The sequence below is a fragment of the Carassius gibelio genome, chromosome B1 (genome assembly GCF_023724105.1).
Source record: "Carassius gibelio isolate Cgi1373 ecotype wild population from Czech Republic chromosome B1, carGib1.2-hapl.c, whole genome shotgun sequence".
NCBI classification, from domain to species: Eukaryota; Metazoa; Chordata; class Actinopteri; order Cypriniformes; family Cyprinidae; genus Carassius; species Carassius gibelio.
The window spans coordinates 31,264,979-31,290,738 of NC_068396.1; the positions used below are offsets into that span (position 1 = coordinate 31,264,979).

At 37.8% G+C, this 25,760-nt stretch overlaps 3 protein-coding genes across 6 annotated transcripts; 1 reads left to right on the top strand and 2 right to left on the bottom strand.

Moving 5' to 3' along the window:
- Positions 1–733: 733 nt before the first annotated feature.
- On the bottom strand, positions 734–5,539 carry cct4 (chaperonin containing TCP1, subunit 4 (delta)). The gene is made up of 13 exons (XM_052545868.1): positions 5,190–5,539; positions 4,556–4,608; positions 4,367–4,456; positions 3,861–3,969; positions 3,279–3,543; positions 3,040–3,172; positions 2,721–2,860; positions 2,502–2,598; positions 2,309–2,419; positions 2,017–2,147; positions 1,167–1,401; positions 971–1,084; positions 734–872 (listed from the first exon to the last, which is right to left on the bottom strand). Exons 1-13 carry the CDS (start codon positions 5,296–5,298, stop codon positions 858–860), a joined length of 1,602 nt encoding a protein of 533 aa, XP_052401828.1. The 5' UTR covers positions 5,299–5,539; the 3' UTR covers positions 734–857.
- pus10 (pseudouridine synthase 10) lies at positions 5,419–12,139 on the top strand. Of its 4 annotated transcripts, none has more exons than XM_052545869.1 (18): positions 5,419–5,550; positions 6,881–7,010; positions 7,112–7,324; positions 7,407–7,493; positions 7,678–7,712; positions 7,792–7,903; positions 7,978–8,039; positions 8,264–8,309; positions 8,405–8,469; positions 8,550–8,635; positions 9,042–9,167; positions 9,581–9,637; positions 9,769–9,845; positions 11,000–11,055; positions 11,149–11,266; positions 11,356–11,498; positions 11,759–11,858; positions 11,956–12,139. In XM_052545869.1, the coding sequence occupies exons 1-18, from the start codon at positions 5,525–5,527 to the stop codon at positions 11,992–11,994; spliced, it is 1,578 nt and encodes a 525-aa protein (XP_052401829.1). In that variant the 5' UTR covers positions 5,419–5,524; the 3' UTR covers positions 11,995–12,139. The 4 variants fall into 4 exon arrangements, with proteins under 4 accessions (XP_052401829.1, XP_052401830.1, XP_052401831.1 ...); XM_052545870.1 differs by having other exon boundaries at positions 5,429–5,550; positions 6,884–7,010; XM_052545871.1 differs by lacking the exon at positions 5,419–5,550 and adding an exon at positions 5,557–5,779.
- Positions 12,140–12,814: 675 nt separating this feature from the next.
- Positions 12,815–25,310, bottom strand: LOC127949632 (RAC-gamma serine/threonine-protein kinase). The gene is made up of 15 exons (XM_052547066.1): positions 25,047–25,310; positions 22,826–23,048; positions 22,583–22,708; positions 21,374–21,485; positions 20,274–20,418; positions 20,062–20,193; positions 19,906–19,971; positions 19,749–19,817; positions 18,979–19,101; positions 18,745–18,873; positions 17,345–17,443; positions 16,911–17,026; positions 16,692–16,779; positions 15,497–15,599; positions 12,815–15,326 (listed from the first exon to the last, which is right to left on the bottom strand). Exons 2-15 carry the CDS (start codon positions 22,869–22,871, stop codon positions 15,241–15,243), a joined length of 1,440 nt encoding a protein of 479 aa, XP_052403026.1. The 5' UTR covers positions 22,872–23,048; positions 25,047–25,310; the 3' UTR covers positions 12,815–15,240.
- Positions 25,311–25,760: the final 450 nt, after the last annotated feature.

The window sequence follows — 25,760 nt, forward strand, 5'->3', positions numbered from 1 at the left end:
GAACAAACATGTCCCCAATGAAAACCATTAAAACCTTTTTTAAAATCACAGTAATTGTGATTTACAGTAATTGTGAAATGATGCAATTTCTGTCAAAAAATTTGTATTTAAGTTTTGGCCTATAATGCAAAAGTTCTCTTTATTGCGGTTTCTGCATATTTGCCAATTGGATAAATAATGCAGCTATAATTGTGTTATGTGTCTCAGAGTGAGGTTTGTATGAGTGTCATAAAACAAACAAAAAAATAGTTTGTGGCTGTGCATTTGTTCTTGTAACATTTGAAAAGAGAAAAACTCTACTGCAAATCACAAACTCAGCCACACTGTGTGCACCTGCAGAGTTTTGCTAGAATCTAATGGGGAAAAGTTGATACCGCGCCCAAACAAAATCTTACTGAATGCTCATATTTTTGGAACACAACTTTAGTTTTATGGATTCGATTTTCTAGCAAGTAGAGTTCAAATATTGAATCTTAAATATAAAATATTGTTCATAAATAATTTTCATTAACTTTCATTAACGAAGACTAAACTTTATCCAAGTGCGAATCATTAGATTTCAGACTTTCTCGAGCCGTAGAGCAGAGTCCTGCCTCTGATCAGATAAGACGATTAAACTAACAAGATTAAACTTACTGACATGCAGTAATACACTGACCACGATAACCACCATGTAAATGAATGACTACATGGACCACGTATATCAAAGCCAAATAACAAGAAGAGCCAAGAGTAACTGTGTCAAAAACAACGTTTTATTAAATTATTCCAGGTAACAGCAACACACAGGACAGATCAGTTGGTCTTATCGGGGTGCTAGCATGGGGTTGGATCTTCCTTCACTAATCACATTCACTTTATCGTGTGTTCACCTGCAGAGGAGACGAGTCATTAATGCTTGTGCATTTGCAGTCAACATAGGAACTTATTTTAGGGTCCTTTAAATACTCAGACTTTGCAAATCACTCACGAGATCATCGATCTTGAGGACGCTGCGGACCGTTTCAGTGGAGAGGGTGAGTGCGCTGATGGAGACCAGCAAAGGCTGAACTACCAGCTCCTCCAGGATATTAGAGATCCCACCCTGAGAGACCAAAAGACACGTTAAAATTGGAGGAGTTTGTCAGAAAGCAGCACTGTTGAAAACTAATGGTTGAAAGTCACACCTTGCGGACGTTAATCCCGGCTGTTTTCTCTCCCTGTGCGTGTCTGTTGCGCAGCTCCGTGACAGTAGAGATGGGATTAAGACCAGCGTTCTCTGCCAGAGTTGAGGGAATGATCTCGAGGGCATCGGCGTACGCACGCACACAGTACGCCTCCATGCCGGCCAGACTGCGGGCATATTCTGCTAACTTCAGCGCCAGCTCAATCTCTGGAGCCCCACCGCCGGCGATCAGAGCCCTGCAGACGCACAGGAAGAGGACGAGTTAGCAAACAGCTTCTACTGACGCCAAGACCTGAAAGGTTTCACCCAAAAACAATCGCTGATGGCCAATCAATCACTGTGGCCTTCACATCAAAATAATCCCACATATTTACTTAGAATGGTTCTTGACCTGTGCATATTTCTCTCCTGATTCAGACCAGACTTATTTTTCCACTGGAGAAAGCATTATAGATAGAGACTCCTGTTTTAGCTGGAAACATCAGTTTATAGTGGATTTGCTTCTTTGCTTCACAATACATTAATTGATGGACTGGAGTGGTGTGGATTATTTAAATGTGTTTATCAACTGTTGGGACTCCCATTCTGACGGCACCCATTGGTGAGCAAGTGATGGAATGCTGCATTTCTCCAAATATGCTCCCATGAAAAAATATACTGGATGCCATGACGGTGAGTAAATTTTCAGGAAATTTTCATTTTTGGCTGAATTAATTCTTTAATGCTACAGTTACCAAATCACGCCAAAGCTGGAAATAGTCAAACATCAGATACAATTTGTTCAGAATGATTTATAATATTTATTTTCTGTTGAAACTATAAAATCACTGGAGTCTCGAGATCTGTGTTACCTCTTCTTAACCAGACAGCGGATGACGCAGAGGGCGTCGTGGATGGATCGCTCGGCCTCCTCAATCACCAGTTTGTTGGAACCACGGACGACAATACTGACCGTCTTTCCTGGATTTACACAGCCTGTGATCTACAAACACCAATCAAACACTGCTGTCATCACCCAACACAGACAGAATAACACCACATGCATCTGAAGTATTGGTCTATAAATAAATGCTTAATCAAATAATGTCAAGTATGCATGAGAAAAACAAAACAGCTGTTCAGCTGGAGATGCATGTAGGTTACCTTCACTAGTTTGCCAGATCCGTCCAGGTTAACCTCTTCAGCGAGCTCTGCTGTTCCCAGCATCTCTGGAGTGAACTGGTCAATATGAGCTATAGGTTTGGTGCCAAGAGTCTGATGGGACAGAAGACAAAAACTTGTTTTAAAGACTGTTTTAAATGTGTAAAAAAAACATTTAATTGTTTCATGGATCTACCTTGCAGATGAATTCAATGTCCTCCCTCTCAATGTCTTTAACCACCATGATCTTCATCTTATTCAGGAAGTGAAGGGCCAGGTCACTCAGAGCATCTCTGAAAGAGCCATCACAAACACCATGAGAACCTCCGATAAAACCTTATACATGACAATAGTTATACAGTTTAACATTTTTAAATTAGTGACTGTGTGATGGTGCTTTGTGGTGATTTTGTACCTCAGGATGGATTTCTGGATGAGCAACATAGTGCAGCCAGCTTTCTTAATCTGTTTGACCAGATTGAGGATGTAAGCTCTCTCCTCACGGAGCACACGGTCCATCTGAGCGTAGTCCGACACCACAATCTGGTTGTCCATCTGTCCCGACAGAAGCATCACACAAACCCATTAACACAACGACTTGAGTCTTGAACACCAATGGCTGCTTATACATGTATATATGTATATATATATATATATATATATGTATATATATATATATATATATATATATATATATATATATATATATATGAGTTTGAAGCATGGTCACATACATCAGTTTTGGGAGGGGACAGGCAGAACTGGATGAGGCCGATTTTGGCCTTCTCCACACGGGACACTCCAGTGTTCACCACACTCTGAGTCAACACCAGACCCTCCACCAGCTCACAGTCATCAATGGTCCCTCTGCAAACACAAACACAGCAATGAATTTGCTTTGCAAAGAGAAACTACTGATTTCTGCGGTCTAACAACTGACTGAGCGATATTTCAGTTCTATCCTGCGTCTCACCCGAGTTTCTTGACGATGCGGATGTCGCGGAGATCTACGCTGGTGGCGGTGGCGGGATCGATGACCTTCATGACGGCGTCGACGCTCATGGGGGCGAGCAGGCTGGAGTACTGGGACACCACCTTAGAGCAGAGCGAGGTGGTGGCGCTGTTCAGAAGAGTCTCTCGGTCACTGAGCTGCACCGGCTGACTGATGGACGTCAGGACCTCCACACCTTTATCTACAGCCTTCTGGAAAGACTCGGAAATGATGGTCGGGTGGATTCCTGGCAGGAAAAATAGAGAGGAAAGATCGTGCTGAATCTGTAGGCACAAATAAACATCCCTATGACAAATGAAGAATTATACACATATACACACACACATATATATATATATATATGGCTACCATCAACTGTTCAACCACCAACATGGTCTACTTCTGTGTTTAACAGAAGAAAGAAACTTAAATGTTTGAAACAAGTGGAGGTTTAGCAATTGATGACACAATTTTCATTTTGGGGGGAAACACTATCCCTTTAATGTCCAGCTCATAACTGACACGATGCATGTTACATAAAGATGTAATGTTACTAAAGCTTACCTCTCTGTAGCAGTTTAGCACAGGCATCAAGAAGAGCTCCAGCAATCACCACCACTGATGTAGTGCCGTCACCAGCCTCGATATCCTGAGCTTTAGACAGCTCCACCATCTGAAACACACACAGAAACATCCCATAATACTCCAGACATTCACTAGGGCTGGGAATCATTTGAAATCTCTCAATCTGATTCAATTCTTGGGTTTGATTCCATTCAGATTTTTTTTCTTCTTGATGTGCTGCACTGCTCTCATTGCTGACTTCTGCCTTTTATGTTTCAGTAATGTAACGACAACATTGTTATTTTGCACTGAGAACTTTTATTTATGAAATATGTGAACCAAATTAAAGAGATAAAACAAAGATTCACAATGCACATGCAATGAAACAGACAAGTCAAGCTATGAAGAAACCAATTCAAATTCAAGAAATCTAAACAATATACATTTTTGTTTAGCATCTTCAGGTTATGTTAATAAAGAATAACGTCTCAGAATCAATGCTTTACCATTTTAGCCGCTGGATGCAGCACCTGCATCTGTTTGAGGATCGTGGCCCCATCATTAGTGATGGTAACGTCACCCTTTCCATCCTGAATCTGCAGAGAATAAATATATTCACAGACATGCAACCAAGTCAAGTTAAGCAACAAACTTTCATAAATAAGATTTATATCAGGTAATCATAAAAAACAAACCATTTTATCCATGCCCTTAGGGCCCAGACTTGTTCGAATGGCATCTGCGACAGCTGTCAAACAAAAGAAAAATTACCAATCATAAATCATTACACCTGCTGCCATAAAAAATACAAACACACACATACACTATTTAAATATGAAATAAATCATATATAAACGTTTTTAAAAAATGAAATCTCTCACATAAATAATTAAACATACATTTATTTATTTTTTAAATAATTTAATTTCTGATATTAAGATACTATTAAAAAAATTATGTTGTGGGATGCTCTTTTCTTAAAATATTTTTGAATACTTTTACTTTATTTAAGCCTTTTTGTGTGTGTTCATGCCTGTGTTGTCATAAAGAAGACCACGCCTTATAAGGACACAAGTGAGTGTGCATTGAGATTATGAGGAACACAGCTTCATTTTCCTCATCTAACACTGCCGTGTTTGCAGAAACGAGACAAATGTGTGCATCGCGGTCATGTTTGTAATGCGAATAGAGGATTTCTATTGACTCGTACCTCCACTACATGTCATGAGCTGCAGAAATACACTGAAATAAACCCCTGTGACTGCTCCTCACAGCTTCAATCTGAATATTATGAATATTTCTGAATATCAAATCTCTTTAATCCCTCACCTTTCCCGGCGTTGATGTTGCTGAAGCGGATCTGGGCGGGTTTGTCGCGGTCCACATACGCGCCTCCTTTGTTTTTAGACCCGTTTGCAGACGACAACGCTTCAGGCATGATGGATGATATTTATATTGTTTCGTTCTGCAGAAATCACAGGATCAGATGGGCGCTCTCCGGTGTCTGAGGGCGGTCTGTGCGGTTCGGATGGGTTCAGATAACGCTCGGCTCGGATATCCGAAGCAGAACCTTCCAGATCCACCGGTGGCGACGCGAGCAGAGAAAGGACCCCGAGCGTGACAGTGCGGCGCGTAAGGATGACGTTTAGGGGGTGTCTTAAAACATGCCCAGCGTGAATGCCGTTTCAGTGTAAGGAAATGTTTTATAGTGGGTCAAGAACGCCCGTTTATACATATATGTCATTGTTTTATGTTTTGTTAGATTATTTATAAAATAGAAATCTGTGCAGGTTCTGTACAATTGGTTCAATATAAAGTTAGTTTTAGACAGTGAGCTGTGTTCATAAACACACGTGTGTCTCTGTCTCTTTCACTGAGCTTTGACTGAAGCACTGAAGCACTGAAGCGATCTAGTGAAGGTAAGCTGGACGATGAGGATGTTTAAAGCCCGTTCATTCAATAATACAGCTGCCGTTTCTGTTTCTTATATAAATATTGTGTCATAAACTGATGTAGCTCTGATGATGTCCTGTTATAGACATCGTTTCATGGAAATCCAAAATATTTTGTCCTTTTCTTATCTGATGATGATGTTATGTTTATCTGTCTCCATCTCTGGGCTTCTTCTTCTTCTTTTTATGCATTAGCGAATCTGCACAATATAATTAAAGCATCACTGATGTGAATTCACGGAAATACTAGACAATAGTTTGCTTTAATGAAAATAATAATAACGCAAAAAAGCATAAATGGCATGTAGTTGAGCAAAGTGTTAGACAGACTCAATCATTACAAATAAAAACAACTTATATAAATCCTTTTAGAGTTCTTGAGATTTAAACAACATGCATTGTTGCAAATTAAACGAAATGCATTGTACATGTTTGGAGTGTTTTTCAGAATAAATGATGATAATAATAACATAATATTTGTAAATGTTGTGGCATTTTATAAGATTTAATTGTATATTAAAGGTATGCAATTTATGTTTGCCACACAACTACAATTTTTTAAAAATATGATTCTCATTAAAAAGTTGTCCGTAATTAACAACAGATACATATGTTCACATTTTCTTGAAACATAAGTAAGTTGCATGGAAATACAAAATTATTTTTTATAGATTGAAAAAGTATTAGATTTTAGTTGGCATAATTAAATGAAAAACAGAGGTTGTGTTTTCAGTTTAGCATCCTATATGAACTATTCATCACATCAGTAAACACTGTTAGATTTATTTAAGACACATTGCATTATATTTAATGATATGTTTTAGTCTGAAGCATGCTATGATTCTCATGAAAACAACAAACTAACATATATTTATTAAAAATATTCTTTTTTAAATTGGCATAATGCGTTATTACACATTTTGAGACTCTGTCTTTGGTTTTGCATCTTGTGAACTAATCCAAATTTTTTGTCGTCGTATCTTTAAATGTTATAAGGATACATTTATTTAGGACAAATTTGCATAACATTTAATGCTATATTTTGCCTTCATTCTCTTGTTTTTTCAGCAGTATGCTGTCCCTCAAAGAGAAGGACAGGCCCATCGTCAGAAAGCTGTTGTGCGCCGGCTGCTGTGTGAGATGCATTCTGCGCTTCTGCTGTGTGGGAAGCAGCTCTGCTTACAGACGATCCTCCCAGGTCTCTCACGTCCAACCGTTTCCTGCAAATCACCAGGTTTTGTGTGATATAGCTGCATCATTGTGTGTGTATGTGTCAGTAATGAACATTCCCATTTGTAGGACTTACACAAGGAGCTTCTGGCCTTCATCAGAGAGGAAAACAGCCCTGAGTCCCATGATGCCTCTGGTGAGGAAAAATCCAGTGACGCCCCGCCGAACAAACGCATGAGAACGGATGAGGATTCTGTCACAGCAGCGCAGACGGACTCCGACATTTGTCCCGTCTGCTTAGGAGTCCTGCAGGACTTCTGTGATCCCACCTTTGCCAAACAGGTGTTTTTATTTTTTATTTTTATCAGGCTGATCTGTATTCTGCTGCTGTGTGAACATAGTTTATGAATTTAATTACCTGCAGGTATCAGATGCTGTGAAAAAACAACAGTACGAGTTTGACAGTCTGGTGCTGACCGTTTCTCTTCCCGCTCAAATGTCCGTCAGAGAGGTGAGTCTATTTGCTGAAGCACATCACACTTCTACACAAAAATTTATGAAAAATGTAAAACATGATTGAACTATATTTTTGTACTCGGGATCATCAAATAAGGTAATATTAGTCTATTTTTCAAGATGCATGGCTCTGTTTTTATTTTATGCTTGAAAATGTGTTTCTCTGTACATATCTACAGCATTCCTGCTGGTTGCATGTCAAAAAAGAAGTCAGGTACGTAAGCAGCACACATCTCCCATCATCCCTAGCGGCGGCAGCATCCATATGAAGTCCCATAATGCTGTGTTTCCAGGGAGAAGAGCATGTGTTTGGGTAAAGAGGATGTCATCCAGGTGAAGGACGCATTCAAGTGGGCCGTACAGGGAAAGATCGGACAGGAACTGGGAGCTGCTGTCGTGGCCAATGTTAGTGCTTCTCACATTGACTCTGACTTTCTGAACGATTCTGTTATTGAATCTCTTGGTTCTGTGATCCACAGAGTCCATGTGAAGTGAGCGTCGGATTTATACATCCAGAAACACAGGAGGACTGTCATTTCCTGTACGTGGGTCAATGACAGGAAGTGTTTGTGTAATCATTTTTCTATAACTTTTGTGGCAGACGATACTAAAATTTTTGTTGAAAGTGGAGCATTTAAGAAGTTTTGCATTCCAATGTTTGCTTAATGCATGAATTTGAATTTACTGGTCTTGCAATTATGTAGAATGATTCCATATGATGTCACTTCCTGTTCAACACAGATGCGTCTTTCTTTCTTTGTACAGAGCAAATGCATGTCCAGACTGTTTCAAACCCACCAAAAACAAAGCGGTATGTGTTCCCATGTTGTGTTTCTAGTCTTCAAAATCACGTGAGACCGCTTTGAATATGAAAGTAGTGTAGCTGCGTTCCTCTTTGTCTCTCAGTCCATCTTCACCAGGATGGCGGTGGTCAAAGCTCTGGAGAAGATCTCCGAAGAGAAGTTTAGCAGGTGTGTGTTTTCAGTTTCCTGCTCACATGAGACCTGAGTTTTTGAGCGTTCCCGTTCAGTGTGTGATTTATTGTGTGCAGGCATTACCCATGTCCACCAAAGAAAGCAAACACTAGATGTACAGCACTGGACACCACATGTCTCCACACATCTGTTTTCATAGCAGGTATGGCCAAAAAAGCTACTATGTATATTTATTGTGAAATAATATTGCAATTTAAAATAGCTGTTTTATATGTGAATATATGTTAAAATGTTAAAACTTCATTACTCCAGTCTTCAGTGTCATGTGAATCTTAATTAATCAGTCTAATGTGCTGATTTGCTGCTCAGGAAGCATTATAGTCAATGCTGAATACAGTTGTGCTTCTTCAAAATTTTGTGGAAACCATAGTACTTTTTTTTTCGGTATTCTTTAATGATTAGGAAGTTCATAAGAACAGCATTTATTTATAAATGTAGGTCTCTTGATACCTTATAAATGTCTTTTCCGTGACGTGAGATTAATTGAATGCATCCTTGCTGAATAAAAGTAATGTCTTTCTAAACATCTTCTGAACTTGTCTCTGCAGGTCGGTATAATAAGTTTTCGCGGGAGCTGCCGCAGACGCCGTGGGTGATCGATGGAGAGAGACGGATGGACGGATCGGTGGAGGAGCTGATCGCTGCTCCTCTCCTGTCTTCCTTCAGAGCTGACGGTAAGCGTCTGTGTGTGGGTGATTTTATTGGTAACTGTAATTAGATGATATTTTGCTGAGTGTGTTATAGTGCTGGTACCTTAAGGACTGCTGTGGACAAATCTCCTAGAGTTTTTGATATTCTTCATATTATGGTTGGTGGTCAGTTCATATGGATAGAAATGACTTTTTTCCCCACAGTAAGTTTAAATTATTTTTTACATTTTATGATCAGGTTTCTCTTATATAAAGGGATTTTTTTCTATTTATCTTTTGAGTCTGTGGTATATTAAACACAAAACATTGAATACTGTTATTTCAAATTACTTAAATAGTAGTAACATATTTTAAATGTGAAATGAAAGCCACCAGTAGGTGGCAGCAAGTCACTGTTAATGTAATTTAATTGTAATTTACGTGTCTCTTCCATGTAGGTTTTAACTTCTCATCTTCAGGACGGGAGGATGTGGACGTGAGGACTCTGGGAAATGGTAAAACACAACAGAAACTGTGTATTTCCACACGTAATTGCTTCTGTTTCCTGTATTTTACAGAATCAAGGTTTGTGTTGATGTGGTCATGTAAATGTCGTAACGGATGTGTTGTTTGTGTGGTTTCTCAGGTCGACCGTTCGCTGTGGAGCTGCTGAACCCCCATCGAACCAAATTCAGCAGAACTGAAATCAAACATCTACAGGAGGTGAAAACGTTTACCCAAAAATAAAAATGTGCTGGAAGTGTACTCGCCCTCAGGCCATCCAAGATGTAGATGAGTTTGTGTCTTTTGAAAATGTAGCATTGCACCACTTGCTCATCAATGGATGCTCTGCAGTGAATGGGTGCCGTCAGAATGAAAGTCCAAACAGTTGATAAAAACATCACAAAAATCCACAAGTAATCCACACAACTTCAGTCCTCAGGGAAGTGAAAAGCTGCATGTTTGTAGGAAACAAATCCATCATTAATATGTTTTTAACTTCAAACCATTGCTTCTGGCTAAAATATGAGTCCTCTGTCCATAATATTGCTTTCTCCAGCCTTTCGCTTGGTCTGAATCAAGAGAGAAATATGCACAGATCAAGCACAGGTTGAAACTATTCTAAACAAGTAATGTTGGTAGATTTTGATGTGAGAGGAGAACAGATATACTTTTTAGACTTTTTATGGATCACAGACTTGTATTTTGGCCAGAAGGATGCAAAAATTACTTTAACATGTTGTTTGAACATAAATGTGTTTTGGCGTTGTGTGTACACAGCCACCCTATAACGATAAAACCCCACTCGGGGATTGTTTTAATCCCTATAAATAATATCCCCTTTCTCATATTTTCGCCTGAATCATTTGTGATCCCAGAAGAAGTGAGAAAAATGATTTTTTTTTTTGTTAATCTTTGCAAATTGCCTTTCCTCATAATATGCTAGTTAGCAAGTTATGCAGCTTAAGTTTACAGCCTCTCAGAGAACAGCTGGTCACCCACGGAAGAGAGGGGCGGGGTCAGCAGAGCTCATTAGCATTTAAAGAGACATGCACAGAAACAGCTTGGTGAGAACATGATTTTCACAAGGTAAAAAGGGTGTTGTTTTACACTACCATTGAGAAATTTTATCCAAAGTATGTGATAGTCTTTTCATTAAGACCCTTACCAATCATATCAACTTGTGGAAAATGGGCATGCAATGACCCCTTTAAATTTAAAATGCATTAATGCCAGCCTGAGGGTGAGGAAAGTTTTAGCAAATGTTCTTTTCAGGCTAACCATTTCTTTAATTTCAGTCGCATGCTCACAAAAATATATTGAAACCACAAAGCTGCTCATGTGATCTTTGGCTCCTGTTGTTTTCTGTCCCACAGACAATCAACCAGTCGTCTGATAAAATTAGAGTACGAGACCTACAGATCGTTACCAGGTGTGTGTGTGTTGCATATAAGCACAAATATATATTGATTGTGAAAGATCTATGTAAGAAACTGCTTTTTGAGGCATGTGTTGGTATCTCCAGAGATGCAACAAGCCGCATGAAAGAGGGTGAAGAGGAGAAGACGAAAACCTACAGCGCCCTCATCTGGACGGAGAAGGCCATCGACAGCCCTGATCTGGAATTCCTCGCAAATATCAAGGTGTTGCTGAACTTTCTGACCTGTTTGAGCTGGACGCATGAGAAGAGACGTGCTGAAGACTGTGTGTGTGTGTGTGTGTGTGTGTTTAGGATCTGAGGATCGCTCAGAAGACTCCACTGAGAGTCCTTCATCGCCGGCCGCTGGCTGTCCGACAGAGACTCATCCACTCCATGAGCACCATTTACCTGGACCAACACCACTTCACCCTAAAGCTGTGCACACAGGCCGGCACGTATCCTTACAAAATACAGGAAAATGTCTGGTTTTTGTGTGAATTGTAGAATGTATTTTCTTCCTTTGATCAAAGCTGTATTTTCAGCATCATTCCTCCAGTCTTAAGTATCACCTGATCTTCAGAAATTATTCTCATGTACTGATTTGCTGCTCAAGAAAGATGTTTTATTATTATAAATGCTGAAAACAGTGGTGCTGCTTCATATATTCTTGTGGAAATTGTTGCATTGGTTTCCCTTCACTTGCAAAACGCTGCAGTTACATTAAAGAGTTTGTGCACGGAGACTTCGGCCGCACGAAACCCAACCTCTGCGACCTCATGAAAACGGACGCTGATATTCTGGAGCTGGACGTCGAGGTGTGTTTTAGTTCATATTTAATATCAAGAACTGCTTTGGCTGCATGATAAGTTTGGTAGCTCTCAAAGATTTGATCTTTCTGTCTGTGTGTTTCAGTCTGTCGACATCGACTGGCCTCCTGCTATTCCGGATTGACATTTGGGATTTCGAGAATAGTTTCATGTATGTCAGGACTATATATTCCTGTCATACAGTTCTTCGTTAGTTTGACTGTTGATTGGTTGAATTCAAGCAAATGGCACTGAATGCATTTTCTTTAATAAAACAGCCTAATTTTGTTTTTCTTTTTAATGTCATGTTCCTCTAGTAACAGACTAGCTGGTTTATTTTGCTGGTTTAAGGATTTATTTCAGATTACATTTTTGTAAGTTTTAGGTTAAATCCTACATATATAATGATATTATAGTTATAATAAAATATAAACAAAAACATATTAAGGCATATATTGTGGCTTCATTTATATTTAACATATAAAAGTGCATTCATAGACCCTTGCAGCTTCAAAATTTTACTTGTTATTTTTAGTGCAAACTTTTATATTATATAATTAATAAAAAAAATACATATACATAAATGTAATAAATATATAAAGTTTATATATATATATATATATATATATATATAAAAATCTATCATATATAATTACATATATAAAATTTTTATATTTTTATATTACATGTTTTATTATATAATTATATATATATATATATATATATATATATATATATATATAAATATAAATATTATTTACATTTAGCAGACGCTTTTATCCAAATGGAACCAATCAAAAAACAACAAAAGAGCAAAGATATATAAGTGCTAATAAATAAATATATTTATATTTATTTATGTATATATATATATATATATATATATATATATATATATATATATATATAAAAGAAGAATATTACATCACAACTTTAATCTAGAAAATACCACACGGAGCCACTGAGAAATTTGAACATTTTAATATAACTTAAAATAAATACTACCAAATGGCAATGCAAGTCCTCTACGGGGCACCTGCTCTAATGTTTTGGTATGAAAACAAAACAGGCCAAAGACTAAAGGAAAGGTATAAAAAAATAATGAGGGAGAGAGAGCACTTAATAAACGCAGCCGACAGCGTCCTTCATCCCAACATATGAAAATAAATACAACCAAATTACATCTATAGTACAAAAATACGCTGAAACAAAAAACAAAATGTAGAAAATCCACTGAGGATTTCCCTTTGTCCGACCGAATGCTTCGCAGCGTGTGAAAATAACTGAAAGTTTAACGAACAGTCACACACACACTCCTATCATTCGCTATGAAGAACCGTTCACTGGATCAGATACAAACAGGATGGGATTGAAACCATAGCAAGCCGTCTCCATGCAAACACCCACATGATACACGTTCCTCCAATGATTCGGTCACTTTTTTCAATTCATATTTTTTCACTTTAGTCACTCGGGCCGTGACGCGTAACAAACAGAAGGCATTGCATATGTACACCACACACACAGGAGGGCTGGGGGTCAAAGGTCAGGGGTCATTCACACTGCTATTGCATGGCTCAGTTGCACATATAATGAGTCTGTGATCTGTCTTGGTATTGACTCCAAACATCACACATCCATAAGATTTCCACAGCTGTCAAGACAGGATCATAACTTCTTTATGCAAAAATAAAAAGAATAAAGGTGATGTAACAGTAATGGTAAAAAGAGAGCGAGAGGTTAGTATTTACATCTTGAGGAACAGTCCAGCGTGTGTGTTGAGAAGTGAGGGTCAGGGGTTGCTGGTCTCTCTCTGTGCTGCTGAGAGACACACACCTGGAGCTCTGTACAGTGAAGATGAGAGCCGCCCAGCACCAGTCTTCACCCGTCTGTCCTGGAGAGCTTTACAAAGCGTGTCAGAGGCGAGGGCTTCAGATCTGGGCGGGTCTCACCACAGCGGTGGATAGATTTGTGGCTGAATCTCACGAAAACATGCGCAGGTCGTATTTCCCACCAAGAAATTTGAATTTAGTAAACAATAAAATAAAATAGGGGCTATTTAGATTTTTGCTCATTGACAAAATGGCCAGAAATGTTAATTATCATAATGCACAAAAAAGTTGTAATTAATTACTACTATAATTAATCCAAAGGTTTTACTTTGCATATATATATATGATAAAAATACTTTTTGATTTATTTCAAAGTCAGAACAACAAATACCAATGACATGTACATACTGGTAACACTTAACAAGCTTTCATTTGTTAACTTTAGTTAATTTACCAACTAACGGCAAAATATTTTTACAACATTTCATAATTTTTTGTCAGTTAATTAAAAATGTAATGTTAGTTCACAGTGCATTAACTAATGTGAACAAAAATCATTTGTTAATTAAAAATGCACTGGTTAATGCTAAAATTAGGATTAATTAATACTGTTTAACAGTTATTCTTTGTTAGTTCATGTTAACTACTGTTGTGCATTGATTTAAACAAATAAAAACCATATTGTAAAGTGTTACCAAATGTTTTTATAATATTTTATATGATAATTATTATTACATATTTCTGTATTTGCAGTGATGAGAGTTTTGTTGGTGATGAAACGGTTGCAGTACAAAACATCTAAACGATATTAAAAATATGCTCCATGTTCCTCATGCAAAATATGATTTATTTTCTTTATGGATTTGCAGTGAAATACGACACAGATGTGTTCTTGGCATGTTTCGTGAGATTCACACTTGTGCTCTGAATTGCCTGAGAGACCTTTACAGTAACGGCAGTTTGTTGTTTGGTTGTGTATTTGAACGGAAACCTTCATATCAGAGCGTGAGGATAAAACTAAAAGAGAAACACAGATATTATTAACACTAGAGTCCATTTTCCCCATTCTCCGTTTTCATCTGTTACCGAAAGCACGAAAAAAAGGATGTGTGTGTGTGTGCTAAAAATGCAAGAACAAAATGAAATTCGTGAGCCCCACAGGAACAGGTCTGTCTGATGAGATCCACACACATAAGGCAACATTTTTGGTTTGTTCCCCACAACGGCTCTGTTAAAGGAGTGCTCAACAAAAACCAAAAAAAAAAAAAACACTCCAGGTCTTCACCAATACTGTTCAATCATACCCCCTCCTCCCGAAAAACACTGTCCACGATCTGTAAACAACAAGCTGAAAGTGTACGAGACTTTTTAATGTGGGTCGACCAGCTCAAGTCTCACCCAACTGTGCAAAACCCCTATTAAGTCCCACAAAAAAATGGAGAGAAAGTAACAAAAAAACCACTTGCTATGACTATCGGTAATTAAACAGAGGAGGGGGGGGGGGGGGCTCTTTCTAGCATGACTGCACGAGGCTCCTTAAAGGCCGTTATTCGATGACATCACTCCCGCCCGCTAGCCGAATACGAGAATTGTGGGAAATGTGGTCTGCGTTCGCTATCCGCCGAGTCCATCCCGTCCTCGTCGTCTGTGGAGGAGGAAGAGAGGGAAACATTACGCTACACACAGACGGAAAATTATCCATGCCTTTTTTACATTGTGTACGGACTGGAGCTTCCTGTTCCTGTGGCACGAGGAGCCGTCTTCACACACAGAGAGAGAGAGAGAGAGAGAGAGAGAGAGAGAGAGAGCACTCACACTTCTCTGGAGGGGTGATGGTGATGGTCTGCGCCGTGAACTCCTCGTCGAAATACCTGGTGTCCGTCTCAGACGAGACCTGCGGCATGAATGGTGGGACCAGCTGGACCAGAGAGAGAGCAGCTTATTATACACAATCATGTACAAATCAAATCTGCTTTAACAAAAATACATTCAAGGGGCTGGTAGTTTATTAAAATGTTTTGAAAGAAGCTTCTTCTGCTCACCAAGGCTACATTCGTGTGATCAAAATACAGTAAAAACTGAATTTTAGGTGTGCGTCAGGCAGCATAATGAATGGTGCACAAGATGTGATGATGATGTTGGTGTGATTGCATTTTAATACTTGAAGCCACTGGATCTTGTTCATTTAAAACAGTGCGGAAAAAGAGAGCATCAATGTTGTTAACATTAAAACTGAAACCAAGTCGTTCACACAGAACGCATATTTATGGCATTTTCTAGATGGACATCTATCAGCGTTGCACTCGCGTCTCACACAAAAGAGCTGCATGTTTAGAAAGACGTGTAAATTCATGCACGGTCAACTTCGCATCATGTTTTTAAATGAAAAAGTACTATTTGTTATTGGTTTTCAGTCATTTCTATTAAACTACGCATAGAAACATAACAGCATCATGCATGTAAGTGTTTAAGTAACTTATTAATTATATATGATTTAGAAAACATTAACTTAAACATTAAAAGGTAGTCTTGTTATTTTATTGCTAAAGAAACGTGTATTAGTAATATTTTCCTGGATGCGCCCTCTTGTGGCCTCAAGAGAGAAACCAAAATCTGAAATTATGCCTTTTAAATTTGAATATAGATAATATTCAAATACAAAATTTGACTTTAGTTTTAAAGCCATTTTGAGAGCCCTGCTCTAATACAATGATTTGATGATCGAGAAACATTTCTGATTATTATCAGTGTTGATGTGCCAATTCATATTTTTGGAGAAACTGTGATCTATTTTTATTTTCAGGATGCTCCGAGGAACAGAAAATACGACAGAAACCGAAATCTCATGTAACGTTATAACTGCCATGGTCACTTATGATCAATTTAATGCATCCTTGATGAATAAAAGTATTCATTTCTTTCAAATAATTCCCACTGACCCCAGAACGATAGTGTTACGTTCTGCTTTCGAGCTCATAAACGTCTCGCCCCATTGTAAGTACACTCATACCTTTTTGTCATAGACGTCCTGCCAGTCCAGCATAGCGAAGAAACTGTGTCCCATGATCTCCTTTGCATCGTCCGGGCCTCCTCCGAGCCTTCAGGGAATAAACCGCTGATTAATGTTCATTACATGATTCACAGTTTTATTCTGGTGTTCTCACACTGAAATGACGTCAGCAGAAACAAACACACCCAGAAAGGCTTTCACACACATTCACACACTGACCTCTGGTTGGGGTCTTTGATGAGTAATCCAGACAGTAAAGACTTGGCGTCTGCAGAGAGGGTTCTGGGAAACTTGATCTCCTCCATCAGAATCAGTTCAAACAGCTTCTCATGGTCCTGAAGACAGTGAAGAAACTTAGCTAATTTTATCAGGGAGTACTCAAAAAAGTATTAAAGCAAATCAGCATATTAGACTGATTTCTGAAGATCATGTGACACTGAAGACTGGAGAAATGATGCTGAAAATACAGCTTTGATCACAGGAATAAATTATACGTTAATGTATATTCAAATAGAAAACATTTGGTTTAAACTGTAATACTATTCCACAATATTATAGATTTGACTGTATTTTAGATCAAATGAATGCAGCCTTTAAAAGCCTCCAGATGAGATGTTTATTATTGTGTTGTTAGCGTTTAAAGTGAGTCATACCTGATTATAAAAAGGAAGGCGTCCACACATCATCTCATACATAACGACTCCCAGACCCCACCAGTCCACCGCTCTCCCGTAATCATTGTCCTCCAACACCTGATCAATAAAAGCACAGAGCACGCCGATACAACTACAACTACAACACTTATCATTCTCAAACGCCTGATCAATAATCAATACATCACTCGCCTGCACAGCTTTATCAAGAGTCACAGCAATAAATCATTATAATTACACCTCCAACTAATGTACACCCAATAACATACGTGATGAACAATCACATCACATTGTCACTATAATTATATTAGTCGCTAATAATCAATCCAAATCACATAAATATCCTCCAATTCTTCATTAATAGCTATATTAGTCTCCAATAACCGATCAAAAATTAGCCTCTAATAATCAAACAGAATCACATGAATAACTTCCTTAATATTTATATTAAGATCCAATATCCTATCAATAAAAAAAAAATATTAATAATTATATTACTCTCTAATAATAATATATGAAATATCACAGTAATATTTCCATTAATAATTCTATTAGTCTCTAATGCATCACAGCGAGTGATGAAATATCATCTGAAATTTTCGCACGTAAAAAAGAAAGTAGAAGAAAAAAAAAACCTCCCGATGTGTCAAATCACTTTTACACACCGCCTCCGTAACTTTTGTCAGTCACAAAAAAAATTGGTTATCAGGTTCAATTTTCTGCGTTTTCACATCCGTAGCAAGCATTTTGTTAGGAAAGGATGATGAATATTAAAAAAAAAACTAATAAATGCATACAAAAGAACCTTAATAATCAATCAAAATCTCACATTCTCCATTAACTGATCACAAACCACCTCCAATATCCTCCAATTCTTCATCAATAATGACATTATCCTTCAATACCTGATCGAAAAAATATCTGATCCCTGATCAGTCTCCAACAGCTGATTATTGTTATCCTCAGATACCTGATGGCTGATCCGGAAACAGTTATATTCTCTCTCAAAACCAGTCATTTGCATGCTTCAGTCATTATTGAAGCATCAGTAGATGCAGCCTGGATAAATGAGTCCAATGATGGAAAAACAGCCTGGCTTATGATTCCATCATACAGTTATGATCATGACATCAGCGTTACAGCATCCACATGCTGTTGATTATACATGCTGCACTGTATTTGATTATTAAAATTGGGCTTAAACGGCCAGCGGGTCACTGTCTGACTCTGTTCACTCTATTTTTACCCGTGAGCTGCTCAGTCTTGTGTACAGCCTGCTGTTTGTGTGCGGACGCTAGCTAAAGTGTGACCCTGTTCCAGATTAAACAGTCATCTGTATTAAACTGAACCCAGCATGTGTGTTTCCTGTGCTGCATTTAAAGAGAGCAAACATCCCGTACCTCAGGGGCCAGATACTCGGGGGTCCCGCAGAACGTTTTCATGGTGGCCGTGTCTGTGATGCCCTCCTTACACAGGCCGAAATCAGTGATCTTTATGTGACCGTCCTTATCCAACATCAGGTTTTCCAGCTGGAAGAACACACACCAATCACAGACACATCTGATAATGGTGAAAATAACTGAGGATCATAGGATGAAAATGTTGATATTGGTCTGTGTGCTCTGTGTTTTCACCTTCAGGTCACGGTAAACTATTTTCGCAGAGTGCAAGTAATCCAACGCAGAAACGATCTCAGCGCCGTAGAAACGGGTTCTGTCCTCCGAAAATACGCGCTCTCTCGACAAATGAAAGAACAGCTGCAATAATTAAAAAAAGAGGAAAATTCAGAACTCAGAAATCCAAATGTGCAGCACACTCACATACACTGAGAAAGAAACTGAAATAAAACATGACAGAAGGATTGGGAAGCTTTAAAAAAAGAAAAATCTGATGCTGGAAAGAAAGTGTTTGAAAAATAGAAAGTTTGGAAGAGGAAGTTTGAAAGGAGGAAAGAAATGTGAAATTTTAAGGACAAAGGTTCGAGAGAAATTTCGAATTAAGGTTTAAATGAGAGTTCAAAAGAAGGTTAGGAGATCAAAAGCACATTTCACACGTTTCAACGTTTGTAGGAAAGAACAAAAGTTGTAAAAATGTGGACGTTTAGAAATTTAAATCTAAATTTGAAAAGACCGTCTGAAAGCCAGTTTGTAAATGATTCAAAAGGAAAGCAAGAAAGTTCAAAAGGTTTTCAAAAAGAAGGTTCTTAGAATGTTGGAGGGGAATTTAAACAAGTTTAAAATGTTTGGCGGGAAAAAAAAAAAAAGTGTAAAAAAAGAAAAAAAAGAAATGGTTTGCAAATTTGTTCAATATCTGAAAAAAAGGCATTTTGTAAGTAGTTAGATGTTTGAAAGTTCATTCGAATGTTTTAAGATCAAGACACCTTCAAAAGAAAGTTTTATTTTACCTCTCCTCCATTCACATACTCCATAACAAAACATAAACGATCCTTCGTCTGAAACGAGTACTTCAGTGACTGCAGGAAAGAGAACAAACCATTCAAAATTGCCCTTTTCTTTTTTAAATACAGGAAACAAAACTAAAATTGCCGTGCCATCCCTCACAGTTAGAAAGGGATGCCTAGTGTTCTTCAGGACTCTGCTCTCGGTGAGCGTGTGAGCAACTTCATCCTGAAAGAGACAGAGACAGAGAGGAGTTCATCACGGCTGACGCCCAGCGTTTCTCAGTTCACTCCGTTCTCAGAGAATCACTTCTCGTACCTTGGCAACAATAACCTCCTTTTTCAGGATCTTCATTGCATAATATGTCCCGCTGGCTTTCTCTCGCACCAGAATCACTTTCCCAAATGTGCCTTTCCCCAGCAGCTTCAGATAGTCAAAGTCATTCATTGTCTGTCAAACAAGAGAGAGAGGTCAGAATGAGCACCTGTGCGTTAAACCTCATCGATCCGGCTCTCTGGCTCGGGCTCTACCTTTCGTTTGTGATGACTAGTCGACGTGTCCATCTCTTCCTCGTTGACGTTTTCGATCTGAGAGATGGGGCTACACAGGATTCCTTCCTCTTCCTGTTTGGCCAGCTTGTCTGCCACCATCTGAATGGCCTCGACCCACTCATCCCTGGTTACCAAAAGTGCAATCAGTTGTGATAGAGCGATATATTGGCCCGGCAAAAAGTGCTGGCAAAATGAGTAGTAATGCACCCTGGCTAATTCTGAGCTGCGGGCAAAAATTTTTTTAGCCGAATTTGAGATTTTCGCAAACATTAGTTCAAGAAGCCCTTATCTAGTGATCCCAGTGCTCTAAATAGTAATTAAACATCTAAAAGTATCTTTATTTGTATGTTTTCTGAGCAAAAATCGACAGATTTACAGTAGGATAAATAAAGTATTCACACAAACATAATCGGTTAACATCTAAAAGACGTTGCATGTGTTTTACACTATTGTCGATCTGCTTAACAGTGATCAAAAAAAGAAGAGGAAATAATTTGCTGCTTTACTGAACTGCGTTTGGAATTTTAATAATCAGTTTATTTTTTATAGACACACTCAAGTGATTTTTACATTTCAATATTTGTTTTTCTTACTTGAATGCTTATGTTTAGATGAAAAATGAAAGAAGTACGTAATACACTTGTTTCGTTCTTAAATTGTTTGCATCTGTTCTTATTTATAACAATAAAGGTCAAATGAAAAATAGCTATATTGTGATCATTGATCTAGTAATGACTATTAAGAAAAGAAGTGAGGGGAAAGATGTAGCCTAATGTTAAAAATAACCAGTTTTTTAATTAATAATATTATTATTTATTCACTTTTTAACCATTTTAATGGCGATCTCGGGATAAATTATTATGAAATTATTAAGGGCTACAATTAACAAAAATTCTAAATTAATCCAGGTGATACATTTGAAATAAAACAGTTAAACACACCGTTGTCTGTTTACATTAAAAGCAGTACAATCCAATAAAATGTGCTTACTTGTTTTTTGAAGTATTTCAGGTCATACTTAGATTTTTACTAACGCTGCTAGTGGATGTAAAACTTGATTTGATTGGGGCGTGAGGTACCTCTCGTCAGGCGTGTCCACGTGAAAGGTGCGCTCGATCACAGTGGTCCACTGCAGACACCTGATGATGAAGGTGTTGGGCTTGGGTCTCTCCGTCTTCATCAGCTGACACTCTGACCAATGAGGAGGAGGACGCATGTTGAAAAATATAACTCATGCTTGTGAATTAAAGATGTTGCATCTCACACGACAGCGGCAGAATCATGATGATGACGTCAGCATGTGACGCTCAAATTAAACCAGTTTGCTTTGAATGAAGGGAGTCGTGGATCTGGAGAACAGTAGAACCGATCTGATGGGTTTGCCAAGAACACGACACACTCATATCATTCAGACGTTTAAAAAAAGTGCAGGGCCAATAAACAAAAAATCTCAAAACATTTGTGGAAAATCTTGAGGTTCATCACACATTGTTTCTTTTATTCTGACAGAAAACATACACTAGAAGTAAATATTTACATATTTTTCCCCCACAGTATAATAATGTGTCATTATAAAGCGTTATTTTAGTATCACTGAGATACTATTAAAGTTTTGAAGTTTAATTTTTTATATTTTTGCTATTGAATTTTCGTAGTTTTCTTTATTAATGTTTATCTATCAGCTCAAATTTTAGTGCATAATGTTAAACTAAATGAAAATCAGTATGTTATTGTGGCAAATATCTTAAATACGTTTAATTTTGGTTTTCATTTAATTTGTTTTATTTGAAGTTTGCAGTGCATTTTTTCATTTTGGTTTCATTTTATACAACTTATTTTTTTGTGAAATTTATTTAAATCGTACTTCACTTATAGGGCTTTATTTAGTTAATTTATTGCAATTTAAGTTTATTTTACTTTTCATGTTTTTTTTTTCAACTTTAGTTTTATTCAATTTATTTTTTGTGACATTTATTTTAATTGAAATTCATTTATATGGCTTTATTTAGTTAATTTATTGTATTTTAAGTTTATTTCTTTCCATCTTGTTTTAGTTTTATAAAAATAAAATAAAAAATTGTGCTTTTTTTTCCTTACTTTTTTTTAATAGTTTTATTTATAGTTTGTCACGCATTTCTTTCATTTTGGTTTCATTTTATGAAGGTATTAATTAATTGTATTTTAATTTTTTTTCCCCATCTTGGTTTAGTTTTATTAATTTTTTTTTTTTTTTTTTTTTTTATAGTTCCCTACAATAACCCTGTTTAAAATGAAAGAAAGAGACTCACTGGCCACAGAGAAGTTGTTGAGTGGATAAGCCAGATCTGCATCTTGCGGCTTCTCTTTGTATCCAATAAACGACCCATCTGTCTTTAACAGGAAGTACCGTGGCCTCCAGTTCTTAATGTATTCACCTGCAAACCCCCACACCATCAAGCACACAGAAAAACACTAAAACATGCAATACTCCCAATCAATACATTAAAACACACTCATTGGTACATCAGTATCTCAGTGCTGTTGTTTCTCACCTCTCTTCTGCACCCATCCCTCTTTCACTACGTTCTGGTCGTTCATGTTGGCTCCGAGGTCAGAGTTCAAGGGTCAGTCCAGTGCTGGCGGTTCGGTCCTGTTCCCTCGCTCCGCTCTCAGTTCTCTCACACTCTTCCTCTCACTTTCTCGGTCACGTTGTGATGTAACGTCTCAGCCTCCTCCTTCACTTTCACCCTTCAAACACTCCAGTGGTGACTCAGCCTGGAAGGAAACAACAAAGGAGAGAAAACACACACACACACACACGGGTCATTCTCTTCCGCTTCTCCCACACACACACACACTTTCATGAGAAATAAAGTCATTGTTAAGAGCACGGAAACATTTCCGGCCCCTTCCCGATTGCGTCTCTTCCTCTCTCTCACACTGGATGCTGAAGCTGAAGATTACGATGAGGCTTTAGAACCTTGGAATTCATCTTAGAACCACATAATCTTAGAACCAGCTCAGAATCAACCTTTCAAACAACCCCATGGCATTAGAAACAGCACGGGAACCTCTTCAAATATGATAAAAAAAACGTCCTGTAGAGCCCCTTAATAAATCAATTCTAGGAATCATCGCAGTATAAACTCTTAAATAATACTAAAATAAAAAAATGTATCCTACTCAAATATGAATTTTACAGTAAACAAACAGAACTCACATTCAACTTGACTAATAATAATGATTCACGCTTAGAATCTTACATCTTCAGAATAATATCATTTAAAATGTATACCTTGTTAATCAACCTGACAATTCTTAAAATATTATTTTAGTATCATTTTAGAATTGATTTCAAGTCAACCTTAAAATCTCACAAATCACCTTTACAGCCTCAGAACCAATCTTGGATTCCTACAATCAATCCAAGAAGAACCTAAAACAACATAAGAGTCTTAAGACCATCGGAGAATGAACTTAAGAAATTAGAATTTTACAAGGAATCTTAGAACCCTATGAACAATAGAATATTTTAATCTTAGAACCGTCTTAGAATCGGCTGCTGAACCCTAGAGTGATGAAATTAATATCAGAACACTGGAGAAAGAAAACAACAACATAGAATCGAATTAGAATTTGAATTCTAATAGAATCAGAATTTTACAAAAAGTAGACCTCACTTTCAGTCAAGAATCATCTAAGAATGAAAACTATGCTACGATTCAGTCTAAGAATCTTACATCGTTGGACACAAATATTTCACTTCAGTACCTTAGAACTTCCAAATCAACCTTGCAACGATTTTAAAATCACTTAATTATCATTCTTTTATATATATTTTAGCATCATCTTGGAATCAAACGGCTTCCTGCACATTGATTACACCACACAGATTTTGTTTTTATTAAATATAAATAAAAATGTAAAACGAAATAACTTATTTTTTAAAGAAATTGTAATAAAATATTATTAATTAAATATTAGCCTATACCGGTTTCACAACAAAGACCTTTTTGACTTCAAGTGAAGAAAACATAACAATTATTTTAAATTCAGAAATCAAAAACATATTCTTTACAAAAGACGCTCATTTTGACACACGTCGAATAAAAAGACGCACAATTCCCGTCGTTAGAAAAAACGAGATGTCTGAACAACAGAAGCCACCCAAACCAATGTCAACAAAAACAATGGCGGACACGGATGGGCATCACACACACACACACACACACACACACACACACACGGATGTGACAGCAATTAACATGACAGATCACAATAACCACAATGAAGCAGCGGCTTTTGTGTCATATAGAGCTGCTGTTATATAATCCATCACTATCATCATAAATACATAAAGCGCACTGACAGCGCGCCACGAACATGTGAACATTAATTAATGTTTGTTCAAAAACACGGCTGTGATAACAAACAATACAAACACACATGCATGAATTAAGACCAGAGGATGTGAATTGCACGCGCCTCTTGTTTTCTGTTTGTCCGAAATGCGGGAAATGATGCACGCGCATCAATAATGCCACGCAGGATGTGGGTTGAATGTGTTTATAATGTACATTTCTATTAAAATAGCGTTCGGTGTGTAGCTACATAAGCGCTTGTTATGTCCAGCAGCATCACGGACAAGGCCGAGGAGCATCATGCACCCGGCGGCGGAGGACAGTGATGCTCCGGAGCGGATGCTCGGCCTCGTCCGTGATGCTGCTCGCTGATGGAGCGAAAATAAACAACGCGAGGCACGCAGTACGTTACCTGGCAGACGCTCCACCAGACGGTGGGATCGGATCCACGCCAGCCCGGTGTGAAACAAACCCAAACCCGCACGCTGCTGCTGCCGCCGCCGCCGGTCGGTCATGAGGAGCACGGAGGCACGCGCGCCCGTGATGTGGCCATCATCTCCGTTACCCCGCTGAACCGAATGACCCTGGATGAATGATGGCGTAACCCGATGCAGAGAGCGCTTTGACGGCGCACCCCGTCTCCAGCACGAGAATTTCCCGAAGCCTACTACGACGAAGCCCCTTTCTTAATTTTAATGAGGCGAGCGTCGTCATTGGAAGGTAAGCGAGAGACGTCAGTGGGAGCTCATTAATATTCATAAGATAAACCTTCTGCGTTTTTTGAATTCAGATTGAATAAATAAGCTTTGCATTGATGTATGGTTTGTTAGGATCGGACAATATCTGGCTGAGATACAACTATTTGAAAATCAGGAATCTGAGAGTGCAGAAAAAAATCTAAATATTGAGAAAATCACCTGAAAAGTTGTCCAAATAAAGTTCTTAGCAATGCATATTATTAATAAAAAAAATATGTTTTGATAGATTTACGGTAGGAACAGATATTTTCATGGAACATAATTTACTTAATATTCTATTGATTTTTGGCATAAAGGAAATTTCGATAATTTTAACCCATACAATGTATTGTTAAGACTCCAGAGACACATATAATGAAAAATATAAA

Bases quoted from the DNA above. Each gene is read 5' to 3' on its own strand.
- cct4 (XM_052545868.1), bottom strand. From the start codon at position 5,298: ATGCCTGAAGCGTTGTCGTCTGCAAACGGGTCTAAAAACAAAGGAGGC. The intron at 2,861-3,039 runs GTATGTGACCAT...CTGTCGGGACAG, and splicing joins TGTCCCCTCCCAAAACTGAT to ATGGACAACCAGATTGTGGT. The intron at 1,402-2,016 runs GTAACACAGATC...GTGCGTCTGCAG, and splicing joins CGCTGTCTGGTTAAGAAGAG to GGCTCTGATCGCCGGCGGTG.
- pus10 (XM_052545869.1), top strand. From the start codon at position 5,525: ATGCCCAGCGTGAATGCCGTTTCAGT. The intron at 8,470-8,549 runs GTGTGTGTTTTC...TATTGTGTGCAG, and splicing joins TCCGAAGAGAAGTTTAGCAG to GCATTACCCATGTCCACCAA. The intron at 11,499-11,758 runs GTATCCTTACAA...AAAACGCTGCAG, and splicing joins CTGTGCACACAGGCCGGCAC to TTACATTAAAGAGTTTGTGC.
- LOC127949632 (XM_052547066.1), bottom strand. From the start codon at position 22,871: ATGAACGACCAGAACGTAGTGAAAGAGGGATGGGTGCAGAAGAGAG. The intron at 22,709-22,825 runs GTGAGAAACAAC...GGGGGTTTGCAG, and splicing joins GGGATGGGTGCAGAAGAGAG to GTGAATACATTAAGAACTGG. The intron at 20,194-20,273 runs GTAGAGCCCGAG...CTTGTTTGACAG, and splicing joins CTAGTCATCACAAACGAAAG to ACAATGAATGACTTTGACTA.